The sequence below is a fragment of the Protopterus annectens genome, chromosome 4.part0, assembly GCF_019279795.1.
Source record: "Protopterus annectens isolate FY-2018-M chromosome 4.part0, PAN1.0, whole genome shotgun sequence".
NCBI classification, from domain to species: Eukaryota; Metazoa; Chordata; order Ceratodontiformes; family Protopteridae; genus Protopterus; species Protopterus annectens.
This window is the reverse complement of record NC_056733.1, coordinates 1,220,091,478-1,220,103,865: the sequence shown is the minus strand read 5'-3', so window position 1 is coordinate 1,220,103,865 and position 12,388 is coordinate 1,220,091,478. Positions and strand designations below refer to the sequence as shown.

The following is a 12,388-nucleotide window of genomic DNA, read 5'->3' as shown; positions in this document are numbered from 1 at the left end:
GGGTCATTTATATAAGCCCTATGTTCTACATGTCGGCTTTTTATGTCGGCATGACTACCAGAGCACCTAAAACACGTATCAGAGAGAACATCTTTACAGTATCAAGAAAGAGATGGCACTAATGCTTTGTTTAAGCATTCTTTGAATCTGTATCTTAATTTTAGGAAATTTTTGTTCTCCGTTTTAGAAGTTTGTAACAAAGGTATGAGGGATGGGGATTTTAGAATCATTTACAATAGCGTGAAACTGATTGGCAGATCAGATTGAAATCTGATTCCCCTCCTGGTTTTGAATAGCGTTATTAATGTTAAATGTTATTTAAAGCATCGTGAATTACATATAAATAAAAATAAAAATAGTGATTCTTTTTCTTTTCATGTAGCCCAACTTGTGGTGTTTTTATATGGTGTATTGTGTTTTAGAAAATTTTTAATTGTTTAATTGGATAATCAGTCTATTTTTTTTTAGTATTTAAGTCATGTGATTTGTGTAATGTCTCATCATTCTGAAGAAGTCTGTGTGGCGGAGAATAAATCTGGAATCACGCTATTTGGTTGCACTTGGTTGCCTTTCTTTTCATATATTATTTTGTTGCTTTCATTTGGTGGATTTGTTAATGCTCTGACAGTGTTCAAGGACCACATTCTTCAGGACAATTAATGGAAAGGCGGACTACACCACTGTTATGTCGTGCATAAACAAACAGGGGTACATTCATTTCCCCCCTCTGCCAGATTAGCCATGGCTCTGTGGAACCACAACCTTGAGCTACAAGTGCATCCTACAAGCTCAATTCCTGCCAGGAGAAAACTGTATACACTGGCAGACGAACTAAGCAAATGTCATGGACCCACACAGTGAAAACTGGAACCAAGACTTTCAACATGTTGATAAACAAATTGGTGTGCCAGATATGGAGCTTGTTTGCCTCCCCAGGACTACTGGTGGACAAATTCTGCTGGGACTCCCCACAAAACAAGCTTGGAAAGTGGATGCTCTGTCCTTCAGCTGCAAAAATCTATCCAGTTTATGCCTTTCCTCCTCTGCCTCTCCTCTCAAAAATTACTACTACTACAAAGATCAAGCAGGGACAAACCAAGGACAATACTGATTGCACCTGATATTTAGCCGCCCAACACTGGTACCCCCACTTGCACAGTGTGTTACTGCTGGCTCCATGGCACCTCAGACCCCCTACCCTGCTGTCACAGCAGGAGGCCAGGTCTGCACCCTCAGCTTCAAACCCTGAACCTGGCAGCCTGGCTAATTACCTAATCTCTCCATTACCATCCCTCCAGTAAACAAGTGTTGGATGTCATTATGGAGGCAAGGGGAGGCCCCTAGTGCTAGAAAATCTTATGAGGTGAAAGAAAAATGGGAAATGATTCTGTGCACAGAACCAGAGCTCAAGGGATGGCTGCAGCAGCATCAACTTACCTCCAGATTCTTCAGTACTTAACTGAGATGCTTCACAAAGGCCTTTCTTTTTCCTCCATCAAAATTCATGTCTCGGCCATAAATATAATTAAAAAATATTTTTAAAAATTAAAAAAATAAAAAAATATAAATAAAAAAAAAAAAATAAAATTTAATAAAAATATAAACGGGTGTGTGTATATATATGTGTATATATATATATATATATATATATGTGTGTGTGTGTGTGTGTATAATACACACACAAATACACATGCACATAATCAGGAATGTATTTTAGTTTCAAAAGTGACTAGACAAATGTTTGTAGGCTGTCTACTGTCTGTATTGAATTGCAAGCATGTAGGGATGCATATGGTATAGCACAGGTCTTATTTTTGAATCAGCAGTTGTTTATTCCCATCATGAGTTTCTTACACAGGCTTAGTCTAGTGTATACACATTTAAGCAGTGCCACATTTTATGAGTGCACCTGTACATTATTTTTTGAATAATAAGTGGTTGGTTGAGAGGGGTATGTAGTAATTGTACCTTTTTGGCTATGTCTGCGAGTCAGAGAAGGACCCTTGTAATGTGAAGTTTTCATACGTACACAGTATGTAATGCAGCTGTTTGTCTGTCTTACTCTTTGGTACTGTTTCTCAGTATCTGAGAACCTACTCCCCACATCTAAGTGGACGTGTAAGCAGTGGCAGGAATTAACTTGGTATATTGTGAAATTAACTTACTGTTGTATTAAGTTCACTCTGCTGCTAAGCTGATTGAGTGGTGGGGAAGCATAGCTATCCTGTTTGTAGTCACTCCATGGACATGGCCAAGAAGACTGAAAATTTTATGAAGCCATAACTGAGGAGCATGGTTCATCTACATGTTTTGCATATGGAGAGATCTGTATCTATTTCATGTCCCTTAAATTGTTAGTGTTTTGGAGACCGTGTAGTATGTGGCAGTAATGGTTTACTATCAAAATGTGGAACGGCACTTGCTCAAAACTGGGATGGCCAAGTGCATGTCCATTTTCTGTAATGCCGATCCGGTAATGTTTGAATCCTCACTAGTGAGTGGTTGTGTGCATTTGCTAATATGGGATTAACATTCTGTTAACAGGTTGCACTGCAGTGGGGATCAGGAACTTGACGTTCTGATAATAGATCACAGAAGTGTATCCTTTTCCTCACTGTAGTGCGATCTCTGAGTTGGAATATATAATATGCAGGGGGTATGGGGGTGCACGGGGCTTGACCCCCCCCCCCCTGTTGCAATGGTTAATGGTAACACGAAATTTAACATTGCAGCTTCCAGTGTTCAAATGTCAATTTGTGTTTACCATTTCCGACATTTTGGTAATTCTGTATTACCAAATTCAGATAACAAATTTGATCAAAAAGTGGAGAATTGTTTTGATTTTCCACATGTTTATAGAAAACCGGTGCTGGTAATATGATTGTTTACACTTTATAGAACTATGGGATATGAATTGGCATCCCTTTATTAAAACTAATGTTTGTGGAGTTTTTTTTGATGATGATGCTCAGCTATATTATGCTGAACAGCTCTTTCTTAGGTCATATGGTGCATGACTAAAGTTGGCAGCTGTTGTAACCTGTATGTTTCTGCCTCATGTAAGCAGTTTCTGAGGTATTCACATTTGAAAATTGTGGAAGATACTGTGGCACATCATTTGTATACCCCCCCCCCTCCTTAACTTATCTGGACTCTTCCAGCTATACATAATGTACATGTTTACACACCAGAGTTTTTCTACTTGCATTGCATGAATTGTATAGGGCTGAGGACTGTGTTTTTTGAGTAGCAATCATATGCCTTTGTAGAGTGTATCACCTCACATAGCTGTAGGCATCTTGCACAGCTGTATTTTGGGTTAATAGAAAGCTTGAGAGACTGTATTTTCTGTCTTTATATAGTACTTGAAGTGTTATTCAAATGCCTTCCCAATTTTGGCCTTTTTCTTTACACCACATACATGTTTTCATGCGTGATGTAGATGTTATTAGTAACTTTATCATTCTGACTTTACCAATCAGCTCCTTGGACTTTTCAGCTGGATCTGTTGAGTTCCTACACAGTTTAGATGCTTGTCTGTTTCTTGACTTATATCTTGTGCCATCTTTAAAACCAGGCTAGTGAATGTTTTGTCTGGTCTATTAAAATTTACAACTGGTTAACCAATCTTGTATCTGAAATCCCTTTCAGATTACTTGTTTTTGGTCGGTTAATGTCTTCATTTACTAGCTTAAGTTCCTTGTGATAGGTACTGAACAGCCAAAATTAAGTCCTGAATACCTGCATTTGGGACCTTCTTATAGACAGTTATTTATGCAGGCATGATCTTTGTATCTCTGCTTCTTAATGTAGTTGCATTTTTAACATGAGAGAGTGCTAGGCAAAGGTCTTTATAGATAAAATTGGGGGAAAAAACAGAGCATCAAAATAAAGTGTTGCAGTTATAGCTTCAGTCTGATTTTGTCACCTTATTTCACTGGATGCATAGCTAATTACTAATGTGTACTGTAAAGCTGAGAATATAAATGTTGAATTTTGTTAATCTTTTTTCAGTCAAAGAAGAAGCAGAGTCTCCTGAGGAAAACAGTGAGGATGAACCCATTAAGGCGAAGAAGCGAAAGTAAGGCATTCCTTCCTCTTTTCAGAACAAAATTATTTCAGTAAATTTTGCACTGAAATTTCATTCTCTGCTTTTTATGTATAGCTGTTTGTTCAGAAGTTGCATGAATCTTGCATGATAACTTTCTCTTCACATAGGCAAGGGAACACTAATAGTGGCTTTTTGCTCAGTTATTTAGCAGTATTTCTCTGATGCCGTTATAATCTATCACAGCTTCAATACCTCATAATGCCGAACACTTTTTCATCAGCAGATATGTCGAACTCTCAGATAATCGAATGGCCAGATCACCGATTTCTTTCCCAGGGAAAAAAATCGGTAGGCCGACTGAACAGAACCCACCAGTACAAACATTACAAAGTGGGGGGCAGTACCCCCCCCAACTAAATATACTAACGCTGAGATCACACTACAGTGGGGAAAAGGACAAATCCACAGCGACAGCCAACCTTTTTTTTCCCTGGGGGGGTGGGGGGGCACTCGATCTGGCTGTTCGGTTAACTGGGATTTGACATATATGTGTTGATGAATAGGTTTTGGCCTTATGCGGTTTTGAGGTCATGATATAGACCCCATTATAATATACCTCTCCTTCTCAGTGAAAAACACTTGACCCCACCCACAGAAATGAAAATCAGAGTGGTTTTATGCCCTCGATATAGAATGGGAATAGCTTACAGAACACTTTGAGAAATTGAGTAAACAACCTTGAGTGCATCTTCTGTAAAATACATGATTTGAAACTTTCACAATAACTTAACAATTTGCAGGAAAAAAAATTCCTTGCTTTATCTTTTTATTTAGCCCTTTTTCATGATGGGAAAATTATTCTGTGGAAGCATTTATGAAGTCTTCTTTGGAACGTATTGACATATCCATAACAAAGCTCTTATTTGAGAAGTATTGGATGTAATGCTTTGCAGAAGTTGTCACCGTCTTGAGATGTAGGGCTTACATACTCATTGCAGAATGTACACAGTACTGTGTTTAACATAGGAGTGTTAGAGTTGATAGACTAGCTTTGATTATGGAAGTGACAGAACTTTGTGGTGTCAAGGTTCATAGGTTCATACTAGGCTATCTGCCCTGGGGCAATTATAAGCCTAGCCCGATTCTGTATGGCTTACGCCACCCCTTGATTTGAGTATACTGTGCCCTTTTTAAGGTTTAGTTTACTGTGCCTCTGTCTAATAGTGACACGGGAGTAATCCCTGGGACAAACCTACGACCCCCCATCCACTTATCGAGATTCTTCTTGGAGAGATTCAGTGAGGTGCTCTGCCTCACATGAACTGGAATTCTATTCCAGAGCGAAGGGAGCCTCTGGGTTATGAACCTGTCCCTCCAGCAAGTTCTATTTATTTCTGTGCTGAGGTTCAAGTCCCTCGAGTGTGTGGCTCTAAGGGATTTAGATTTACTGAGGTGGAGCATGTCCATTAATTCTGGACTTGACATAGCTTTGTATGTCAGGCATAGATCGCCTCGAAGTAGGCGGTATGCAACTGAGTAGAGCTGGAGTTTTTTTAACTGAGCAGCATATGGTGTCTGTTTGAGACCCTTGATCCTCTTGGTGAGATACTTTTGGGGTCTTTCTAATTGCTGCAGGTGTCGGGTAAGGTACATCCCAAAAAGGGGCATTGTATTCTGTGATGGGCTTGATGAGGGATGAATGAAGGGGCACGATTACTTCTCTTGATCTAGATGTGAAACCCTTCGTGATGAGGTGGGCTATGTAGAAGGTCTTTCTAACCACTTTGGCAATGTGGTTTTCAAAGGAGAGATTGCTATCAACTTGGGTCCCCAGGTCCCTAATAACTTTCTCTGTACTTAATGGGTTTCCGCCTATGTGGTAATTTGTGGGCACATTGTTTTTGCCAAAGGGTATGACTATACATTTTTTGGCATTTAGCTTTAAACCATGGCGCTGGCACTAGTTATCTGTCTCTCTGAGACCTTTTTGAAGGATGTGTGTGTCAGCTGGAGAGTTGATTAATGGCACCCAGTTTGCAGTCATCTGCGAACTTGGTGAGCCATAGTCCTCCCACGTTTGCCTGTACCTCGGAAAAGTATATACCGAACAAGAGTGGTCCCAGGACATAACCCTGTGGGACGCCACTTGTGACCGGTTTCGAGTCTGACATGGCTCCAGCAACTCTCACTCTGTGGGCTCTGTCTTTGAGCCAGTTTGCGACCCATCTTGTGACATAGGGGTTTATATTTAAGCTGGATAGCTTATCTATGATGCCCGAGTGGGGTATTGTGTCAAATGCCTTTGCAAGGTCCAGATAGGCTGTGTGGACTACCTTCCCTTCATCTATGGCTTTGGTGACTGTTTCAAAGAAGTCAACCAGGTACAAAAGGCAGGATCTGCCCTTGACAAAGCCGAACTGGGTAGGATCTAGTCTCTGTAGGTCCCCAATGTCTTTGTTTATGAGCTCCATGATGATCCTCTCCATAACCTTGCAGACTAAGTTAGTCAGGCTTATGGGGCGATAGTTTCCAGGGTCCGTAGAGGCTCCACCTTTGTGGAGTGGGACCACTGTTGCTGTACACCATTCTGTGGGCACATATCCTGTAGTGAGGCTGAGATTGTATAGCTGTTTTATTTGAGGGATTAGTTCCTCTTGTAGTTCATGTAGGACGCAACCTGGGATGCCATCTGGTCCCATGGAAGCAGTGTTTTTTGCTTTGGAGAGGGCAGCCTTCACCTGAGCATCTGAGATGTTTGGGAGGCAGCCCTCTGCCGGGATAGATACTTGCTCTTTTGAGGGGAGGGGGGGAGAAGTTTGCACTGAACCTGTCTGCCAGGATATTGGCGATGTCTGTGGGTTCAGTGTATTTTTTGTCGTTTAGAATCAACTCGGAACAAGTCTGGGAGTTGCATCCCAGGTTTCTAACATAACTGAAAAAAGCCTTATGATTGTCTTTGGTGTCCTGTGCAATTTTTCTCTCGAAGCTGGCCTTGGAGGATTTTATGAGGGATCGTAATTTTTTGCCAGTACTGATCAGAGATGCCTTCCCTATTAGGGATTCTGCTCTATCATGTAGTAGCTTCTTCCTTCTGTTGTACAGTTTATTTACGGCAGGGGTCCACCAGACTTGGACGCCTGCCTTTGGATGATTGGGTCTTGGTTTTGTTTGGGATAGCATGATCCATGCATTCCTGGAGATGTCCGTAGAATGCATTTATATAGGATTCTGCAGTTTGGGCTGTAGTTTCCACTGGCCCTGGGGCCTTGAAGGATTCCACTTCGGTTTTGAGAAGTGAGAAGTTTTTCACTGTGGTTTTCTGGGCTTGGGTTGGGGTCGGGATGTGGACATCCAGTGAAATTAATTTATGGTCTGATCTTACCAATGAGGGGATATACTTCTGGTGTGGAGCATAGAGTCCCCATGTCAGTAATGATCAGGTGTAGTATGTTGTCCCCTATTGTGGGAGTGGTGACTAGTTGTTCCATAGCATTTGAGTTTATAATTTCCAGGAATCTTTGGGCTAAGGTACTGGGGCTTAAGTAGTGCTTCCAGTCAGTTTGGGTAGTTGAAGTCGCCCAATATAATGGTGTTCAGAGAGATCTTCATGTTCTCCAATGTTTTCAGGAAAGCCGAATGGGATTCCTGACTTTGAGAGGGTGGTCTGTAGGATGCTATAAACTGAAAAGCAGTCTTGCCCACTGTTAGTTGCACATGGATGGTCTCCGATACTTCGTGCAATGCCACTAACCTGGAGGTGTGGATATCCTTGATAAATATGGAAACTCCCCCTCCTTTTGTGGTTCGGTCCGGGTTTTGGGGCCGAAAAGCATGATATGAGGTATAGCCTGGTAGTGCTGGGGTGCTCTCTGGAGCCTTGAACCAGGTTTCTGTCACTGCACAGATATCGATGTTCTCCATATTGAGGAGAGCTTCGAGTGCGTTCATCTTGAGGTTAAGACTTTTGGCATTTAGCAGCATTACCCTTAGTTTCTTGTTCCTTGTGCTGTCTATGGGGGTGGGTTTGACTTTTGAGCCTTGCCTAAAAAAGGCACTATGGGGGTGGCAAGAGCCTTTGCCAATATCCGAAAGCCCAGTGGTGACAGGTGCAAGCTGTCCCTAGCGAAGCAACGTGGCTTGTCGAGCATGTCATCCCAGGCTGACAGACACTGGATCCCCTTTGAATGACACCAAAATTTTAGCCAATTGTTAAAATCGATCATTTTGTCTTTGTACTGTGGCATCATTCTAGGTGAGGGCAAGATGCTGCTCAAGGTCAGGGTCATACCAGCCTGGGCTACATGATCAGAGAGCTCCTCTATGTCTCTTTTCATGTAGTCCAGGGTGGTACGTCTCAGGTTATTCACACCAGCATGTACAATGACTGAGTCATATTTGTATTTGCTTTAGAGTGACCCGAGTGCTTGCGTTATGTGTCGGATCCTAGCACCCGACAGGCAGCTCACTGTGACCTTCTCTTTATTCAGCCTGGTGAGCGGGACGTCAGTGTGTCTGACAATAGTCACCTCTAACAACAGTATCAGGTGTGTTATTTAGCCTTAAGGGCTGTGGCTGCTTGGCACACTGACTTTGTGGGTTATGTGTTGTGTGTGTTTTGTTTTGTGGTAGCGTTTGCTTGGATGTCTGCTTTGGAGGTCTCTGTTGCTTAGGTAGATTTCTATTTAGAGCCGCCGAGTATGTTTTTGTGTATTTATGTGTTTGGTTCGCTGATGTGGTGGGACTATGTGATACTGGAATTGTGTTGTGTGAGGTTACCTTCTCCTCCTGACTGGTTACACCAGTTTTGAGATGAGAGAGCTCAGCCTCCAGTTTGGCTAAATAGTTGCATCTCTCACATATATTTGAACCTGTTTGGAGGAGGAGAGGGTTGTCCGTGTACATGAGACAGTTGTAACATTGCCTCAAAATTCCCTGATTCGCCAGCTGGACTGGAGAGGAAACCATTGACTGACCTTTGGACATGCTAGAGTAATAGGGAAACTGAATTTAAGACTGACCAATAGAGGACAGGGTAATCGTAGAGAGTATGAGTAAGTAGTGCTTATGGTTTAATAGTGCTAACTTGTAGGATTACTTAATTGGACCAGTGAAGGGCCTTAGAATGAGAATATGGTGTTTACATTGAGAGAGAGAGAGCAGTTCTAAGGGACAAAGTGAAGAGCAGACTTTGTGGAGCCAGGAATAGTTTAAACCCAATTAGGCGGCGCTGCCCACTGTTGCGCTATGCTCAAAAACACGCAAAACCGCGCAAAAGAGGGTTTAAGAGAGGAAGATGAAGGAGTTTTGGAATTGACCCAGAATGGCCAATAAAACTACAGTTTCAAGTCAGTAACCACTCCCACAGGGGCAGGCAGGCTGCTCAATGTTTTTCACTGCCACTGATCAACAGAGAGACTTTCCTTTAGCCCAAGCAAAAAAATGGCCTCTCAGAAACTTACAAACAGTTCAAGAACAGCAAGCCTGTAACTGAACTTTTTTAAATCTCAGAAAGGTGGGAAAAAAGCAAGATTTTTTTTTTGTTTTTTTTGTTTTTTCAGAGATAGCAGAGGTTAACAAGTATCAACAAGTTATAACAGTGCAGTAAATGACCCCACGCAAGAGTGCTAGGCCAAAGACAGATAAAATTCAAGTTTTGAGAAAAAAACGATTTTAAAAATAAGTGCAAACAGGAAATTCAGTAAACAGCTCTAGGTTGTGCTCTAAATACAGTTACTAACGCAGAAATCAAATTTAACAAGCCAGAAAATGCTCAAAATAGGTGGCTATGTAGAAAAACTTAGCAAATAAGCAGAGGAAAAATACTTAGTCTCAAAAGTGACTCCTTTCTTCTCTCAGCGTTTTCTCCTCTTGGTGGGTGCTTCAACAGCCAACAAGCCTGAAAAGACTCCAAAACCACGAGGCAACCAGGTTTTAAGAGATGAAGATGAAGGAGTTTTGGAATTGACCTTACTGGCTTACTGTTTTTCTGACCACCTAGAAGGCTTAGTCTTTGTGTGGATAGTGTCAGATATCCTCAGTTTTAAGCTATAATGTAATGTTGAGTGGTATAATAAGTTTTCCTCAGTAGTAATATGCATGCATGCAGTTTCTTTTGTATGGATTAAGGTGATTTCAAAAGTGCGCTTTTGGAATGTCATTTAGTCAAGTGTGTAACCATCATGATTGATCAGAAGCATTAATTCTTCACAGTAGTGGTAGAATTGTTATTGAATCCTTCTGATAGCTTAGTTAGAGCCTTTGAAGATTCTAAAGTAATATATCCTTCTATTACTGGAATGCGTTCCTCTTGGCTTGATATACTGGCTGAGGTATTCTTTTGCTCAACAGCCGTAGATTACCAGCTGTTTTTGAGTTGTTTGGCAGGTAGTATAATCTTTGCCTTGGACGATACCTGTAGCTGTGACTTCTACTGTCTTTAAGAAGGGTAGCTGGACAGTAGATCAGCGACAAACTACTCAGAAAGTGATGCTGAACATTGTGCTGGAAAACTTTTCACCCGGTATCAACATAGAGAAGGAATTTCCCTCAAATTTTCAGTGACCTCCAAGCTGAAAATTTAATTTAGGTGTTGCACCCCTTGATTTATGAGTGCAGGGGTCTGTCCCTCCCCCCAAAAGTATCTTTTATGATTTATTGCATTCATGTTTCTGCTGTCAAAATTATAGATGTTCATGTTTCACTGTTGCAGTCATCAAATTTGGGTTATCTGCTTGCAGTAGCCCTCAGTCGGCCTGATTATCAAAGTCTTGGGTCTTGCGTCAGTTGCGGTCTCATCTTTCGTGACGTCAGGTAGTCGGGTATAAAGCATGCAGCTGACACCATTACATCATTCTTTCTTGCCGTGCAGTGCCCGAAGCAGAAACGGTTCGCAAGTGCCGGTCAGCCGACTCCTGAAATTTTCGTTTTCGAGTTTCAGAACCGAAGTCTTCAACAAAAGCCAAGTACTCCATTGAGGAAACGTTTTCTTGCTCTAAACCGATGTCAGTAAAAGTCAATAATTGTATTTCTTGTGGAAAGCAAATACCTTCTAAAGATTTTCATTCGTACTTTATTCCTTGCCTGGGCCCTGACCACGATGTACCTCGCTGTCGGTTTTGTGCCTTATTTAAGCAGTCAACTATTCGTCGTCTGTATATTTACGCTTCTAAGTATTTTGGTACTCAGTTCAGTTATCCAGATATGTCTTTGGTAAGCCGTCCGACTACCGACATTCCGAAAAAACGCAAAGGTAGACAGAGACAGGCCGCCTAGGTCCAAAGCTGCCGGCGACGCTTCTCCTAAGCCAGTCGCCAGTTCGCCGGTACTCATTAAGGCGCTTTCGCAGCCCTTTATACCCGCTACTTCAGATTTGCAGGCCTCTACTGAGACCCTTTCAGAGTCCGGTATGCCTCGAGATGCTTCAACTGTGGAACCTATGAATGTATCTACCTTGAATGGGTCCGGAACCGCTGTGCAGACACCGGCTTCTGAGGGTGTATTCAGGCCTACTGGCTTGCATATTAAACCAACGCCATCTTCTTCTTCAAGGCCGAAAACTCGAACCATGCCTAGAAAACTGACACGCAGACCTCATGGTCAGGCCTCTATGCCTAAAAACAAATGATAAGAATGGGCTGAAGACCTTATTACTTTAACCAGGGGAAGCCAACATTCCCCTTCTAAGAGACCTAGGACTGAATTTGCTTATGATACTTCTGACCAGGATTCTGAAATTTCTGTTTCCTCTGATGACCAGGATTTACTCTTATCTATCTATGAGGATTCTGATGCAGAGGACTATATTCCCTCTGCTTCCCCTCAGAGGATTTCTCTTTTGGTGAAACCTTGCATACACTTAGTGAGCATTTTCGGTGGGAAAGCCAGGATTACTCTAATTCTAAAAAGAGGCTTAGGGATTTTTTACTCCTGCCCCAACACAGGCCTTTAGCTCTCCCTCCTGTACTAGACATTTGTTGATGATGCCTTTTCGGAATGTAGCTTGGCCCCTGACTCTCTACCTCCTGCTCCCAGAAATCCTAATAAATGTTACAGGGTTCTTGACTCTCACAAGTTCCTTTTTAAAAATCCTACTGCGGATCCAGAGACCATTTCATAGGGACCCAAGGGCATTAAGGCTACTATTGCCAAAAATCATACCCCCTCTGATAGAGACTCCAGGGCGCTGGATAGATTTGGTAAGAAGGTTTACACTTTTGCAGCCTTGGCCATTAGGGCCTTAAACTGCCAGTTTCATGTGTTGAAGTATCAGCAGCATATTATTGGATTGCTTAAACAGAAAATGATGTTGATTCCTGACTGTGCTGAAAATAAGGATTT

At 41.9% G+C, this 12,388-nt stretch overlaps 1 protein-coding gene across 1 annotated transcript in view; it reads left to right on the top strand.

The window, feature by feature from the left end:
- TCERG1 (transcription elongation regulator 1) overlaps positions 1 to 12,388 on the top strand; it is a 2,274,660-nt gene that overhangs the window by 797,311 nt on the left and 1,464,961 nt on the right. The window contains exon 9 of the mRNA XM_044069876.1: positions 4,015 to 4,081. Coding sequence (XP_043925811.1) covers positions 4,015 to 4,081 — 67 coding nt within the window. The remainder of the gene's footprint in view (positions 1 to 4,014; positions 4,082 to 12,388) is intronic.